General features: G+C 38.1%; 1 protein-coding gene across 15 annotated transcripts in view; it reads left to right on the forward strand.

The window, feature by feature from the left end:
• Positions 1-17,024, forward strand: part of ADAMTSL3 (ADAMTS like 3) — a 190,414-nt gene extending 173,390 nt beyond the window's left edge. For 13 of the 15 annotated variants that reach the window (XM_085233767.1, XM_019619471.3, XM_010717457.4 and 10 more), the window contains 8 exons: positions 4,034-4,216; positions 6,857-6,976; positions 7,416-7,628; positions 10,002-10,185; positions 12,157-12,361; positions 12,978-13,087; positions 14,691-14,905; positions 15,402-17,024. In XM_085233767.1, coding sequence (XP_085089893.1) covers positions 4,034-4,216; positions 6,857-6,976; positions 7,416-7,628; positions 10,002-10,185; positions 12,157-12,361; positions 12,978-13,087; positions 14,691-14,905; positions 15,402-15,511 — 1,340 coding nt within the window. In that variant the 3' untranslated portion in view covers positions 15,512-17,024. Of the gene's footprint in view, positions 1-4,033; positions 4,217-6,856; positions 6,977-7,415; positions 7,629-10,001; positions 10,186-12,156; positions 12,362-12,977; positions 13,088-14,690 lie in introns of those variants that run through there. The other 2 variants (XM_085233769.1, XR_014885806.1) reach the window with 2 other exon arrangements.
• The last annotated feature ends 185 nt before the right edge of the window (positions 17,025-17,209 follow it).

Raw genomic sequence — 17,209 nt, forward strand, 5'->3', positions numbered from 1 at the left:
ATTTAATTCTGTGCTTAAGTGCTTTCCTGACTTGGAACCATATCATATGATTGTTCGATTTTGCTGCTGGCTGAAGTCAGCAACGCATCTCACCCCCAGACCTCACTGGGATCTAAATTGTACTCAGGGATTCTGAATCCTTGGCAATTTGGGTGAGTCGATACCTTTAGGCTCATCCTCAGCTGCATCTGAGTGGAGTTGGGGTATGAAGGGAATAAAGGTGGCTACAAGCCATCTCTTACCTCTAGTTTTTGTATTGGCTGGTGGTCAAACTAGGAATTCTTCAGCTTGAAAGCAGTATTTTTTTGTGTGTAGATAGGGAGTGACTTCCTTCCAGGGTTACAGACTGAAAAATTTACTTTTTGTCCTATAGAGAAGGTATAAGAAATGATTCCCAGAATGATTTTGTGTCCTCTGACCCATCTAGAAAGGCCATAACTATTTTGACTGTTAAGAAAAAACAAAAAACAAACAAACAAAAAACAACAACTTTTTTATGGTATGCTTGCACTGTATCATGCGGTTTTTGAGAAGGAAGATTAGTTTGTGTCACAGTACTGAAGAGTGTTGTCACAAGAGAAATGTGGGCTTTGTATACTTTGTCTGCTTTCCCACAAGAGCTGGTGAATGAGGCTTCTCTCAATGTGCAGTGCCAAGTGCTGGGAGGGAAGCAGCATCTTATCTTGGGAGTAGTAAATATGTGGTCAAATATCAAAAGGAAAGGCATCAAAAGTCTGCTTGATGGAAGCTTTTTCAGTGGAAGTGTATATATGGTGCCTGCATGCTGGGATTGCACTGCTTGCTGTGTTGTGGGAAGCATTTATGCAAAGCACTTTTAAACAGAGAAGGGTGAACGTATTGCTAAAAATAGTGAGGTTTTTTTGGAATCCTCCAACAGTAAAAGTTTCTCCTGATAGGAACTCCAGAAGAGATAGTATGCACTAAAGCCTTTTTTTTTCTGGCCAGATTCTGCACCCTGTCTGGATGCATGACTCTGAAAACTTAACACTTGTGCTCACCAGTTCTGGGTTCCTTTGAAAGGCAGAGGTGGAGGCCCTGCTTTCTGACAGACAGCTGTGTCCTGCCTGTACAGTGTGCAGAGCCCTGCCCTCCCTGCTCTCTGTACTCCAGCAGAAAAAGTACAGCCTGCCTGTTACAGGTCCCTGAACTCCTCTCTGAAAGGGGAGGAATGGAAAAATGGAATGGAAAACCTTGAAGGATCCTCAGAACTGACTGTAAGGAGGCCAGCTCAGCAGGAGACTATGCACAATTCACATGAAATTGTTAACTGAGATTTAATTTTACCTCTTGGCAATTTGGGATAAAATAAAAAGTACGAAGGTGTTTTGATTATCCTCACCGCTGTTTTCAGCACAGACTCAGATTTATAAATGCACTCCGAAGGTATCTAGATAACATTAGCTCTGCTTTATTGTGGCAATGTATGCTAATGGCACGTAATGCTTAATAGTATTGGTTTTCCATGATGTATTTGACTGTCATTCTAAGTGCACTTTTTTGCCACTTTTCCTGTAAGTGACAGCACATCTAAGATTACTTGGGTAGATTAACTGTGCATTTCAGTTGGACTGACTGTTGGACTGCCGTGCAGACCTCTCTCCTCCCTTCTGTTTCTTAGACTTGAAATTTATACTTGTGTATTCACATTATTCACTTGAGAAATGATCTGATTTACTTGTGTGTGTGTGGTACCACTTGCTTGTTTCCCCTAAAGAGAAATACATACCGTTCCTCGGAGAAGAGAAGAGGAATCACTTGCTAGTAGCTTAAACTGACTTAAGGGTGTGTGACAGCTACCCAATTTTGAATTTAAAATGAGAGGCAAAGCTGTTCTGCAGATTTCTTCTGCAAACTGAACTCCAGTCCGGGTTTTAAGACTCAACATCTTTTTGAATGAGAGAGAAGTAAAGGAGTAGAGACATGGCAATTTTTCCGGCATAAATACAAACCAAATTTGGAAGAAAGAATTATTTTACTTAAGTAAAATCCCAGGGATGGGGTACATTTCTGAATGCAAGCAAAAAGAAGACTATCATGGGACAATGTTCGGGGCTGAATTTTAATAGAGGCCCAAGTTAAAAGCGTAAATCTGACCCTTTGCAGGCATTTTCATGTTTTTGTGTATTGTGGAATTCAACTTTAAATCTTTTGACTTTGGGCTTCTCCCAGCCGTGCTGCTTCTGGTTATTTTTGGCTCTGATGAGCCTGCAGGATTTTGGTGCCAGTGAGGGTAGGCTGGCTGCAAACTTGTGGGCCTCAGTTCAGCATCCTTATGGCACCTCCTCAGCCCATCCGTACTGAAAGAATGTATGCCTGAATGGCCTTGGAAAATACACTGTAAAGGAAAATGTGTCTGAGAATGATACATTTTAGCCAGAAATATGGAATATAATGGAAAAAAGACCCTTAGAACAAGAATTCTTCCTAATTCCAATAGGATTTTTTGATGTGGCATAAAGCTTCTTCTGGAAACTTGAAAAACAGCCTGGTTTTTTTTGGATCCCTGTGCGCTCTGCAGATCTGTATCGTGTTTTACACAATTGTATTCAGCAAATCACATTCTCGTGAGTTTGAAAGCACTGAACAGTTCCTAATTTGCCTAGAATTTAAAACTATGATTATGCAGGAGAGTGTTTCTGTCTGCTGTCTTTCTGGACAAAATGGTATGGGGAGCTTTTTCCTTCGCTGACATAGCAGGATCCAAAAAATTTGTCTGGTTCCTATTACGGTAAAGGAAAATCTTGAGGTGTGCATTGGAAGTGCTAAGCCAGTGATCGAAATGTTGAAGTTGCTCCTAAAGGCTATTCCACATCATGAAGACATCATCTGTAAAGTTATACAGCACAATGATCTGTGAAGAAAGGAGACTGAATTAGCATTCGGTATGGCTGAGACTTCCAAATGTCCCACATTCGGGTCAGCTTCTATAGCAGCACCATTCTGGTAGCCTTCAGGGAGCATGATGGACAAGAAAACAGAGCTCAAGTAAAAAGGATGGTTTAACTGCTCTGACTGTCTTATGCCTTGTGCATGTGCACACTGCTGAGGCTGGTCATCGTGCCATGTGTTGGACCTACCGACTGAGTTATCCCAAGTTTTGGAGCTTTGAGAGAGCACTCCTGCTGGGGCGGCTCTACTGAAGTGCAAACAGTGAAGTGCCTGATTTGCCAGCTCTCAAAATATCATTTAAAGGCAAATGTTTGTGGAAAAGAAAACAGGAAAAGTCCTTCCACTGAAGTAATATCGTGCAACTGGAAAAACCACCTAATTAAAAATCAATATCCAAAGTCCATTCATTGACTAAAATTTAGAATGACAAGTTTTCTTTGAATAAAGAATAGTTCAGTAGTCAAGCTTAGCAGTAAGAAGGATGATAGATCTTTGGCTTTCTGTAGTGTGGTAAATGAGATTGCTTAACAACTGAGCCCCTAATTTAGTTCTTAATAGCTTTTTCTGTTCCATTTCCTTCACATCCATTGTTACGAGCTGCATTTATGACATCTCCTAGATGGAGAAGTTTTTAGAGGCTTTTTTGGGGTGTAGCATTTTCTCTTTTAACTGATAAATATAAAAAACTTTTCCTTCAAGAGAAACAATTTTATCTCAATTTCTATTTCTGCTTTGTTTCATCATATTAATTCCCTCCTTCCTGCATTCTAGGATGCAGTAGTTATGTTAATTGGTTCTGACTGAGGTTAGCAGTCTCACATCCTTTAGTAGAGAGATACATGAGCACATTGCTTTTGTAGGACTGGCAGCAGCTTTTAAAGCTGTTCTGGGAGCTTGCCTTACCGTGCTTAACCTTTATTCTCAGTGGGATGCTGAACTATTAATAGGGCTCAAACAAAAATGTTTTTGTCTGTGAATGAAAAAACTACTCGTTTTGCTGCTGTGTCATTACAGTATCTGTGAAATGATGAAGGAAGTAATGATTCTTGTCTGTTATGGTTACAGCAATATAGATCATATATTTTATTTCATTCTAAATGTTTTAATTATCTACATTTTTAAGGTGTCCCCCATCCGAATGTGACATGGTTTACAAAGAAAGGCACCCTACCAATTAATTCTTTCTTCCTTTCGAATGGCTCTTTATTTCTGAGGAATGTTTCCCATGAAAATGCAGGAACATATTCTTGCAGAGCAACTAATGCTCTTGGAAAAGCTGAGGCTGCATCCATTCTCCAGTTACGAGGTAGGTGCTAAATGAGAATTCTTTACCGATAACATTTAATATGATTTTTTTAGTGATAAACTAGTTTGGGGTGGTGTGGGTGATTATTTAACACTTTCTTATGAACTTGGAATATTTGACTGGATCTGACTCCCTGGAATCTGAGCTGTTCACTGTTTTGTGTTTCCTGTAATACTGGATCTGGGTACAGTTTAATGTGTGATTTCTTTAAAAACTGTTCTTTGTTCTTGCTTCTGAGCAATAAGTGTCAGCCCTTAAGCCCAGAGACAAATTAGACAACTAAATCCGATGTCGTATTGCATTGTGCCTAGTGTTTTCATATAGAGAAACAAGGTGGGCAGGAGGAAACTACAGGGAAACGTAGTGAAATGAAAGCAAAGTGCTGGTGGTGTTTCCTTTTTAATCATAAAGACCAATAAAACAAAGGAATAGTGAGAACAAAAAAATCTGAGTATGAACTGCTGACTGAAAGTAGAAAATTTAAAGAAAAATTCAATTTAAATGACTGTATTGTTAGTAGATAAACAATCCAATACTCTGTAATACAATCATGCCTTGCGAATAACTCCAATAAATGGATTATTCAGCTCTGGAGATTAACTTTCTCACCATTTTGCTGTACAAAGTACAACACAGTCATACATGGCCAATCCTGGTACAAAGTTTTCTTTCTTAATCACACTTGTAAGGCACATGTTAGGTATGGATCTGTTGGCCAAGCAAGACGTACCAAAGACATAATAAGAGTCTCTATGTGAAGATGAGCGTAGACTGAAGCTGCTTTCTTGGTTTCAGTTTTCCTGGATTAGGTAAAAATTTCACATGTTCCAAAGAGGAATATTATTATAATGATGTGTCTGGGAAGCTCACTCACAAGAGTCTGAACTTCATTTCTAATGGTGATCAAATGGCATCAGTTTAAATAACTCTCGAGTAGACTAAAGAATGCCAAAATTCTGCTTTTTTTTTTTTTTTTTTTTTTTTTTTTTTTTTTAACTACACCAAGCTGTGGTGAAATGGGAGGACTTTCTGCTATCAGGATTTGCAGATCACGCTGACCGTTGTCTAAAGCAACATCAAGTCAGACTTTTTGACTTTCCCATAGCAATTACTGCTTGACGTGGGGAAGCTGAGCAGTAGAGCAAAATTTGTACAGCCTTCTCTAGTAGAAGTGGCTAAGAACTGACAAGGGAAGTAGCTGTTTGCTGTCAGTGCCAGTATGGGGCTGATCTCAGTGTAGATCTGTGGAGACTTTTGTTTCAGCGTTTATATAGGTCGCTCCAAATGTAATGCCTCCTATTAATTTTCACGGAAGTTACAATAGATATGAAGCACACAGTAGCAGTGTTTGATAAAGCAGATTCTCAGCTGTAGAACACTTTTCTACAGCACAAGTCTCTGCCATTAGCCATGTGTTTTTACCAGTGATGAACCAGAGCCTGCATGCCATGCTTGTAAAAATGTGCACCAGTGGAGTGACCCACTATTGCCACTGCTGAAATGCACCACTCACTGCATCACTGTGCTCACACCCACTGGTTGGTCTCCAAAAATGTTCAGCAAGTATCAGTGAATGTCAAGTGCATGCTATTTTTTCTGCACCAAGGAATTCATTGACATCCTTTCCTTTAGATGCACTTCCATATCGGTCTTCATTTTGTCAGACTGCTCTTCTGCTGCTATCTGTCACACAACAAGATGGAACAGAATATTGGTGGGAAGGTTCAATCTCTACTGCCGTACCACCAACATGCACCTCTGCTCATATAGGCCAACGTCAAAAAATGAGAGGCATTACTTCTGGTGTAGACTTCATACAAGGACAAGCTTTATAAAGGATGCTTTATACAGAGCTTGTACGTTGAGGAAAAATTTTCAATACTCCAATCCAGTCAATCAAAAATAACCCAAAAAAGTTAGAATAAAAGAAATAATTGAAAATGTTGTGGAAGGAGAAATGTGGATATTAAGCACGCTCATTAGAATGGAAATTTGGACCACGTGACAAGAATTGTGTGTTACTGACAGATTGCCCGTATTCTTGGCAGCTCTTCTGGCATATGATGAAAAGGACGAGTTGCTGTAGTGATTGGTATCTGACTCTGCCTACGTTACGCACTGTGCATAATGAGATCTTAAAATATGTTTTTCTTTTTTTCTTAATTGTAGCGTTTTGCCATGATTCCACTGGGGAAAAAAAAGAGAGGAATTGGCTTAATTCCGTTGGAAAAAATATTTTTCTTAAAATTTCTGTGTGTGAATGACTTCCATTTAAAACATAAATAACATTGCCTTGTGAAACAGTAAATAGACTATACATCCTGTATAAATTTTGTTCTTTAGCTGATGTTAAACTTATAGCTTATTATGTTATAGCTTATTCTTGCTAATAAATACATACAATTCAACAAATTTGATTATGTTAAAAAACAGGCAGGAACATTGTAAACATCTTGTGCTTTTCCCTGTTTTCACATCCGAAGTATATTTGCTTCATGAACAATTCAATCAGAAGGTTGATCAATTCAAAGCACTATTGTACTTGTTCTTCATAATGGATGTTTTGGATGCTTGTTTTTCAGTATGTTGATGTAATTCTTCCTAAGAAGAGATCTTGTACACTGTTTTACTGTTTTACAGAACAGAGATTTACAGAGAATAATACTTTACTATCAAAGGGAAGCAGAAAAAAACGTGTCCTAATGGCATCTGGAATTGGTACAAATGTTAGTGTGGTACCTGGAGATCCATTAAGAATAGGTATGTTGCCTGTTATGCTTTCTCATTTGAGTGATAACATTTGCTCATTAAAGAAGAGGGGCCCCATGGAAAAATGGGGATGATTCCTGAGAGTCCATGTTTGGTGGGTTGCATAAAGTGGAGTTTGGAGTGCAATGCTAATTCCTTTTAAATAATCGCTCTCCACTGCTCCTCTTCAGTTATATACAAATGGAGTGTGTAAGATCTTACTGCAGGGGGAAATATAAAGAGCTGTGATAGGTGTGTGCCAACTGAAAAGCCTCAGGGGATGGTCAGGACTACAGCTTGGACTTCAGTGAATTTATGCATATTCTTATTTTTATTTAGACTAGTGAGGTTTTTTTATATAGAATATCTCTGTCATACTTAACTATGTCCAAACTTTTCAATGCAGCTGCTGTGTTTAGGAAAAAAATGCTAAAATACCATCAATTTTTAGGTTGCCCAATGCTACCCAGCTCCAGAAACACTGTTCACTGGCTTTTCAGAGGTAGTCCAGTTGAGGAAGTCAAAACCTTGGAATACCGAATCCTGGCTGGGGGTCGCGTCCTGGAGGTGAACACCAACTCGGGTCAATTTGCTGGGCAATTCCAGTGTTGGACTTCAGCTAGTGCAAAACCAGTGTCAGTTTGGGTAAATGTCAAGAAGGAAGGTTTGTTGAAAATTATATGACAAATTCTTTTTTTTTTTTAATATTACTTTCTTTCACTCTTTATGGACTTCCCTGAACCCTAACCTGCTTTTATAACAAGAGAGTAACACACTAAAACATGTTTAACTTCGCCTATATGCACAATCCACCTAAGCCAATAGACAACGTCCATTCTCAGAGTTGAATTTGGGCCAGGGGATGTGGGTTTCCTTACCTTGCAGCTGGAAATCCCAGAGGATGTTGCCTCATTAGGTGTCTTGCTGCTTTAAATCAGGTAGGTTTTCTCAACTTCAGCGAATCATGTAAATGCTTCCACAGTAGCCTATCAACCTGAAACAAAACAGGCCTTGAGGCCATCTTAAGACAATAAGAATAATTTTGTCATATTTCAGCATTGTCACAATATGGTTGCCATCTCATTATAGTCATCCTTAAACATACCAGTGTAATGGGGCACTCTGCATACTCATCAATTTAGGTTTTAAGTTTTCAAGAACATTTTATAATGTCCTCCAATGTCATGTGTTTGCACACAATTCCACTTTCCTTAGAAAATTTTAAAACGTGGAACTGAGAATTGCAGATGAATGAGCAGCAGGACAGTAGGCTGCATCTACAGACATTTCAAGAAGTGTGTAAATATTTAAAGTACTTTTGAAATTAATAGCATTATAACTGCCAAACTTTAAAATTTAGAGTTAAGAATTTAGATCCTAAGATCCTGGCAACAAAACACCCAATTCCTTTTGACAGGTTAAAAAAAAAAAAGCAAACATCCCCTGCATGCAGGGGATGCAAATCAGATTTAAAAAGAAGTCTCTGTTGAAATTGAAGGTTCTCATGTATTATTTACCTATTGTCTATATATTTTGGCTTATTGTGGGTGAACAAAGGAGTGAAAGAAGATTTGAGATCTTGTAAATCTCCTCAGGGACTGCCACTGGATTACTTCTATGAGTGAATCTGGGTCTGTACGAATGAGGTGGCAAAGTAATTTTACTGAAATATATCTATGATCAAAACATTTACTTTTGGTGATAAGTCTGAAAAGAAAATTGTATCTATCTGAATATTAATGAAACAAATCATAAAATATCCTGATAGAACTTATCAAAAAATATGTCCAGACCTTGATACTAATACAGATCTCACTAGAGTTAGAATTTCTGGGCAGGACTAATCGGGTATTAAATTGTCCATCTGTATTCTCCAGCTCAACTGCCTTTTGGTCACTCAATACCCTTTCCAATGAGGCTGGTCAGTGTTCTGGGAGGATTCCACTTTCCTTTCATTAGCTCTGATTCTGATTGTTGCTTGTGTAAACGTTTCATCACTGGAATAGCCGTGCATTTTTAAGACTGCAAAATCTCCTCTGGTGGTTTTTGCACAGTAGGCATATTGAGGGTACTTCTGAGTAGTATCTTCCTAGTTAAACAAACAATACAGTCTCTCCATCATAGTTGCAGTCAGTAAATTTAACTGTTTCTACTTTGAAAAAGGCCCTTTTGTATTATTTTAAGAAACCCAGAAGTAGTAAGGAAACATTGAAAAACAATAAGTTAAAGAATTCATTATGTGCTGGAAGGGTGAGCCTGTGGACACAGCTGGTAGCTATCAATTATTCTTGGTTATTACAGAAAAATCTGACTCCTTCTGTGATCACATAAAAATCTGTCAGCATTGCACAGTACTTCATCTTTTACCAAGTGGCAAAAAAAAAAAAAAAAAAAAAAAAAGTGGGGGAATGGGTACGTGTGGGATTGTGACTAAATATAAAGGTTGTAATTGTTAGGGGCAATCGATTTTCAATGTAAAATGGTCTTTAAAACCAATTTCTTTTTCATGAAGCCAGAGGCTTCAGTGGCAAACTAATTATGCATTAAGTAATTTTCTATAGTTTAGTACACGATTTTCTTAAACCTTGAAATTTGTGCAATGTCTGGAGTAAGGTGAGTTTTCTTTAAAATAAACCTAGCGTAGAGCAGCAGGAAACCTAGAAAGCCTGATTTACAGTTTCCTCTTTTTAATGCTCATTGTATAAAAAGGTTATGAAACTTTTAAAAGAAGTTCATCAATTCCTACTGTGAGCCAGACTCTGCCCTTCAGGTGCACATATGCTGATCCCATTTGCCTTCTAGTGAACTTCATGCACATATATAGAGGCTGAACTTCAGGGGAAGCAGAGTAGGACTACATTTTACTCTGGCTTCTGGCTCCTTTTCACAAAGCTGAAATGTTCACTTTTCTACAGGGACTGTGATGTCTGTCTCACTGGCAGGATATGCTGCCGTATCGATTCACATGTGACGCAGTTAGAATGTTTAACGCTTCTCTCACACACTTCTTTTGATTGTTTTTCTTATTGATAATTAGATTATAAATGGGAATATGCTGACTGGAGCACTTGTTCTGCTAACTGTGGCAATTCAGGAACCCGCTCCAGGAAACTACAGTGCATGAATTCAGAAGAGCAGAAAGTAAATGAATCATTTTGCAGAGATCTGCAAAAGCCAGCAGTTATTTACCAATCATGCAACAGAGATGACTGCCCTGCCAGGTATATTCCTGCCTACAGTGTTTCCATGTGCTTTATCTGTATTAAGATAAGCTCACAATCTCCTGAAGTTGCTTCTGTGTTTGCGTGCTGAGTGTGAAATGTGAGTTTTATTTCATGTGACCCCTAAAGCGTGAGAGGTGTGAAAATGGATCACAGTCAGGGAGCTCGTGATTCAGCTGAATAAATTAGACTGTTTACAAGTCCGTGCTGCTGCAGCAGGTCTTACTGCTACCACACTAACATTGTGAAAGCCACAGGAGGCCTCTGAGATGTGCTTGTTGTATGGAATCTGTGCCAATGCCCTGAAAGCAAAATCATTATGTTTACAGCAGCCAAGATGCTCAATAGTGGAGCCTGTATTCACCTCCTGTTCTTTCATGTTAGCAGAGAAGCTCTGAGTAGTATGGTTATCTGGAACACCTCATTTGTCTCCAGTGCCCCCCCACCACAGTGTCACACTCCTTGCATGTGCTTCTCTGCCATTTTTGCTGAATCAGCTAGTGCACTTAGAGATCTCATGGCAGAAAGTATTTATATCACAGGCAAATATACCACCATAGTAACTGGTTCCAAAAGCCCAAATGTTATCTATTTAATCAGTTACACTGAGCATTCTGTCTCAGTAAGGTGCTGTCCTCAGTTTTTAGCAAGAGGCACTGCATGCATCCTCAAAACAAATGCCTTAAATTGCTTAGAGGGATTGGCCTTAACATGTCAGCAGTTTAAAATCCACGAGAAGTCATGCACATGTTTTGGAGTTGTCCTTCACTGGAAAATTTTTGGAAAGAGGTGTTAAGATCTTAAGTGACATTATGGAAGTGTATCTTGCCAGTATGTTCTGAACTCTTCTCTAAGCACAGAAAACATGGCAACAGATAAATATCAGGATAAGTTTGTTTATATTCATTACTAGAAGCCAAAAAACCAGATCATCCTCAATTGCAAGTCTGAAATTTAGCCAGCCCATAACAAGTGAACTTTTTGCCAGTGGAAATGTACTAAAATAGAAAGAATAGTTTAAAACACAGATTCTCAATTGCAGCGCTACCTCTAAAATCCATCTATTCAGAGCAGATGAGACAGAGTTATGAGGATGCTGCCACACATCTAATCTGCTTTTCTCCAGCATAGCATCCAACTACAGTGAGGTAAATGTAACTTGTATTTAACTTGTATTTTAGATTTTTACTGAATTTGTGCATTGCTGACATGCTGTGCATGCATTGCACCCAAATATTTGCAAAAGTACTTGAGCTTTAGGAGGTAAAGAATCCAGATTGCAAAAGATTAATCTTCTTTGAATCAGTACAAAATCTTTGACTGTAAGAAAGTCAGATAATTGCTGAAGAAAATAGAATCTTTTTCCTTTTATCACAGAGGTGCTACAAATAGTTTCATTCCATGCTTCTATCCTGCATTTATGAAAAGATCAAGCAGAATAAATTATATTGGCACTTACTGCTTCCCTGGTAGAGTTCCTGGCTGTCAAGGCAGAATAAATCTTTGCAACTTCTAATCAACAAATAAAACATTTTGTTTGAGCCATTATCTAGCAGGATCTTGATGTAATAAATTCGGATGAGTTATGGCACCTACTTCTACTATTGCATTGATAGTAACTAAATCAGTACCAGGCATTTTACAAGTTACAGAATACCAGGCTGTGCTTCCCTGCAAAAAGAATAAATCAGCAGTGACCATAGGATTTACTTACTATCACCTTTTGGGCAACAGTGTAACTTCAGTCGTGTATATTGAGCTACATAGGTGTTATAACTCCTCAGTTAAACAAGTTTGTACAACCTTGGGGAAGGGCTGGAAAAGATGATTCTGACTTTTCTCACATCTAAACTCTAAATATCCACCTAAAAATCAGCTCTCTTGATTTTTATTTGCAAACAGGTCACTGCAAACTACCAGCAAGGTTGCAACGCTTTCATATTTGCTATTATTGTCTCTGCATCCTTGTAGGTGGGTAACTAGTCGATGGTCTGAGTGCTCTGCAACTTGTGGCAGTGGTTTTCGCTACCGGCAAATAACTTGTCAACAAGTAAAAGCCAATGGCAGCGTGGTGGCAGTGCTAGCAGGTGCTTGTATGCACCAAGATCGCCCTGTGGGAAGGAAGCCCTGTATGGGTTATTCATGTACAGCAGGGACAACGCAGACAAAAGAACAGGTAGGTTATAGAGTTTGCATGGAGGTTCCTCATATTGTAGAAGACATCAGTGTAATCATTCCGCTGTCTAAACATCTGTCTTCTCTTGCTGCTGCTACCACACTAACACCTTGACAGCCAAGATGGAGGCTTGTGGCAGCTGTAACTGCCTTCAGAACATGACTTACAAAGCCTTGTTTCTTGATTTTGTGTTACTTTAATTCAACAAAACCAAGGAATTGAGAGCAGAACACAATCTGAAACCCAAGTGTTAGTTTCAGTATGTTTTATAACCTAACCTGTTATCAATTCCAATTTTAAGCTAGTGTATAAGAAGTTTACTTCCTTATGTTCTGCATCTTTGTTTACGCAGTAAACTTTTTTTCATTTTGATATGACTTTTATGATTGTCAGTACTACAGATATTAACAGGGCAAGGTTAAATATCTTTCTGAATAGCTGGTCAGTATCTTGGAGAACCATGTACTGAGGACATGGACTGAGGGCTGAAGGCAGAGTTATCAAGATCTCTGACTGGGCTGTGCAAATTGCGTAGCTGCTGAGAAGGATGATTCTATTGTAATTAACTTGATGGCTTCTTTTTCTTTCTCACCACCTTTTTTGTTTCCTTTTTCAGTGTCCTGGTTCTTGTATAGGCCGCCCTGTAGCTTCACAGCATCACCACTTTTTATGTCGACTTCATAATGGATCTTTGATGCCAAACTCTTCTTGTGATGAAAGAAAGAGGTATGCAATTTGAAGCAGTACAAGTTGAAGTCTGTAGATGATCAAATTAAAGTTACAATATCATAAACACTGTATAAATGCTCAAATTCTTCTCACAAATTAAATACAAGGAAAGGGGACAGTAATCCCTTTTGTGTACACAGGAAAAGTTCAGGAACCCAAGGAGAGAAATGGATTTGATCACTGTCCTCCCCTGTGCTGATGGCAAAGCTAGAAAGAGAGTGAGAGAACCTTGATTTCCAAAGAAAGCACAAACTAGAGCAATCTGTCATAACTTAGTTACTACTGCTGAGCTAGTTCCCTTCCGCTGTTATTGTTATTCAGTTCTGTGGCTGAAGAGTTTTTATAAGAGTTTTTCTGAGCTTTATTTTATAGTCCCTGTAAATTTACTACTTAATTTAATTAAAATTCACTTAAATAAAATATTTACATAAGGTATACTTATCCAGATAAATAGATTTATTTCTGCTTTTAAGTATGCTACGGGAGTAGTAGATAAGGTAGTTAAAAGTTGCATGTGAGTCTAAAATTGAATAAGTGTTTTTACCTCAAGGTATGCATTTATTCTTATTATTATTTTTGTAGGAATTCTGTTAATTTGCTTTACTGTCTCTAAATAGCTCTTTACAAAAGGACAAATACAGGCTTTACACCCCCCTCAGAATGTTAACTACCTGGGGCTATGCTGTTGCACATGGATGGAAGGCAGTGTCCATAAAACACTGTAATCTCAAAAATGCTGAATTAAAGAGAAATTAACTCTTAACATAGTGGTCTGGGGGAACAAAACCTAGCATAGGTAGGGCAGTGAAGAACAAACAGTGACTGGGTATCAAGTACATACATGGCATTGTCCCTTGATTATAGAAACCAGCTCTTCATATTTTTTACTATAGACCTACTTCTGAGTCGTGAACATTTCAGATCATTTCTGAAACATGTAGAAAGAAATTTGGGCTTCACAGAATAAAATGCTGAAACTTCCATTCACAAGTATAAGCCAGGATTTCATTTTGGCAGCTTCAAATGTTTAAGAGGGTTCTGTGTCAGCATAGAAATATTACTTGTATTCAAGAGAGAGCTTAAAGCACCTGCGGCATCCAATATACAGCTTTTCAGGGTCAGTAAAATTTTCCAAAAGGTAAAACATTTTTTCTATTTCAGGTCTCAGTTTAAATGAACAGAAGCTTCTCTATTGTCAAGAGTGAGGCATGATGTGGTTGGCGACCCTGCACATAGCAGGGGAGCTGAAACTAGATGATCATTGTGGTCCTTTTCAGCCCAGGCTGTTCTGTGATTCTGAGATTCTATGATGAATGGGCATGATGTGAAGTACAGGAAATTGAACTTAGGAAAAAAAAAAAAAAAAGACTTTGAGGATTCTTAATACTGGAAGAGGCTGCGCAGAGAGGTTTTAGGGTCTCCACCTTTGGACACACTGGAAAACAGACAGGAGATGAGCAGCCTGGTCTAGTTTACTGTGTGATAAGCAGCAGGCTTGGACTGGAAAATCTCCAGAAGTCCCTTCCATAATCATGTGATTCTGTGAATAAGGGTTTAGCACAAAAATAAGCATTTAACTGCCGTTTGTTTTTCCCCACAGATCTGCTGTCAGAAGAAACTGTTCCTCAGAAGTATGCGATGTCTACTGGCGGACAGGGCCTTGGAGGCCTTGCAGTGTGCAGTGTGGGAGTGGATTTCAGTCTAGACGAGTGTACTGTGTACACAGAAAGAATAACAAACTTGTGGCCGATCAGTATTGTGGATGGAAAAAGAGACCAGTGAGCTGGCGGCACTGCAATGCCACAGCCTGTGGCAGTATGTAAATATTTATTTCTATCTGAGCGTAGCAATAGTTTCCAGCACTTATATTAGAAAGCGCCTCACAATTGTGCGTTAGTGATTCTGCAAGCATTTGATTGTACATCTCAAAGGTAAAACTAAACTCTCCAAGCAGCACTTGATAATGCTGGGGTTAGTTGTCTCCATGACTAGGGCAGTTTCATATTAAAGTCTCAGAAGCACTTCTAGAAGCAGGATTTGTAGGAAGTTGTTTTATGCAAACTTCCCTTACGACTGCCAGCTGTGAGTCGTTCAGGAGTCTCTGAGCAAGCTTTACTTCCTGGAAGGTGGGGTTCTCTGAAATGAATGCAGTGAGATCACACCACTTATGTGTGACCTACTTTAGCTGTTGTCAGAGATGTAAAGTAAAATAATTACAAAGCTACCAGTATCCATTGGTTGTTATGATGATTTCTGCTATTTATCTTGTGGTCATTTTCAAAGTTTTTTAATGTTCAAATATATTTTTCAGAAGATGAATGCAAGGATACAACTCACTACTGTACATTTGCAAAGCAACTGAGGTTATGCTTGATAGACGTCTACAAACAAAGATGTTGTCAGTCATGTCAAGAAATGTAACGCTTCTATGGAAAGTTCGTGATACTGCAGTGAAGAGATGAGAAGAGAGGTTCATTGAACTATCCTGCTCCAATTATATACCTGTAAATAAGACATTAGTCATAGCAGTTAAATGGGAACTTGTGGCTAATGAAAAAAACAGTATTGCAGATTGATACGCTGGGCAGGGTATTTCTTCCAAGAACTTTTATTATCTACTCTTTACAATGGAACTTTTAATGTTTTAAACATCTCCATGTTTGAATTAGGAATTTTTGTTTTGTAGACGAAGTAGATGTCAGTACAGTTTTCAAAACAGCAATAGATTTGTTTTGAAAAATGAAGTGTCATTATCTATTGTTTCTATTCTTCTGCTCAGTCACTGAAGTACAAAGTTCTGGCATGGTTAGACTTTGCTACTGATTTTGAATTAGACACAAGGCTTCCTTGTCAGAGCTGTGAATTAAACGTTTGTGAGCACTGTTCCCTATCACAGTCAAACGGGGAGCCAACAAATAGCCAAACATGCCTGTCAGATTTTCTGTCTTTGGTAAATACTTTATTAACAGGGCAAAATGTCCAAGGAAGAATTACTGATTATGAAGATAGAGATGTGCAAAAAATCTATTTTGAGCAGTTTTCCTTCAAGATGAATTTTTATCATGACCGTTAACCACATAAATCTTTGCAAGATGAAGAATTCTGGTTACGGTTTTTCTGGATATATTATTTTCTGTATTGCAGATTGTCTCATTTGGGCTGTAAGCACAGAGAACCACACAGAAGGCAGCAGATAGCTTTTTTTTTTTTTTTTTTTTTTTTTTTTTTTTTTTTTTAAATGTAGTTCCCACACTACTGCGCTTCTTGGAAGCCTGAATGTGAGTCTAGACTTGGATCTTTAGTTATATTACTGAACCACGCTACATTTTAATTAGTGCATGTGCTGTCAGAACAGTTTTGGAAGCAGCATTCCTGCACTATGGGTTTGCATCACTGAAAATTAGACTAGCACTACTGTATAGAAAATGTTTAATATGGACTATTGTGTCCAAGGCTGACTGCAAGGAGAGGATATTCCTGATCATTACCTTTTTAATCAGTGATGGGTCTTGATTGTTCAGCAGTTTTTTTAAATTAAAAAAACAAACAAACAAACAAAAAACATTTTGTAATATACTTTTTGTAGATATTTATTGTCTGATTTAAAGTGCAATATTTTGTTTTGTACAGTGTTTAATAAAGATTTTTGGACATATATTTTTTCTTATTACCAAAATTTCTTATTCATATTTTTCCTTTATATTTAAAGTTTTCAGATGTTAACATACAGCATTCTTTTGTTGCTTTAATTTTGTCTCTGGTTACATATGCATGCTATACAGAAGCAGTGCTGTAAATGTTTGTTATTGCACTTGGCATGACATTCCTTTGTGCATTATTTTATTGCTTCTGCAGTAACTGAAGGTGTCTAATACTTTGCTTTCTTGAGCGTAGTTTTGATATTTCTGAAATAAACTCTACTTTGATTATTCAACACCCTGATTTCTCAGATTCTTTATTACTGTGATTTTCATGTTAGTCATGCTTTCATTTCAAGGGTTACTCTGTCCGCCTACCATGTCCATCATTCTGGTATTTTCAAAGCTTAGTTCTTACTTTTGACAGCTGTTCTCAGCTTTGCACATCTGTTAGAGAAGCAGCAGAGATGTTACCCAGCTT

The sequence above is a fragment of the Meleagris gallopavo genome, chromosome 12, assembly GCF_905368555.1.
Source record: "Meleagris gallopavo chromosome 12, MGAL_WU_HG_1.1, whole genome shotgun sequence".
NCBI classification, from domain to species: domain Eukaryota; kingdom Metazoa; phylum Chordata; class Aves; order Galliformes; family Phasianidae; genus Meleagris; species Meleagris gallopavo.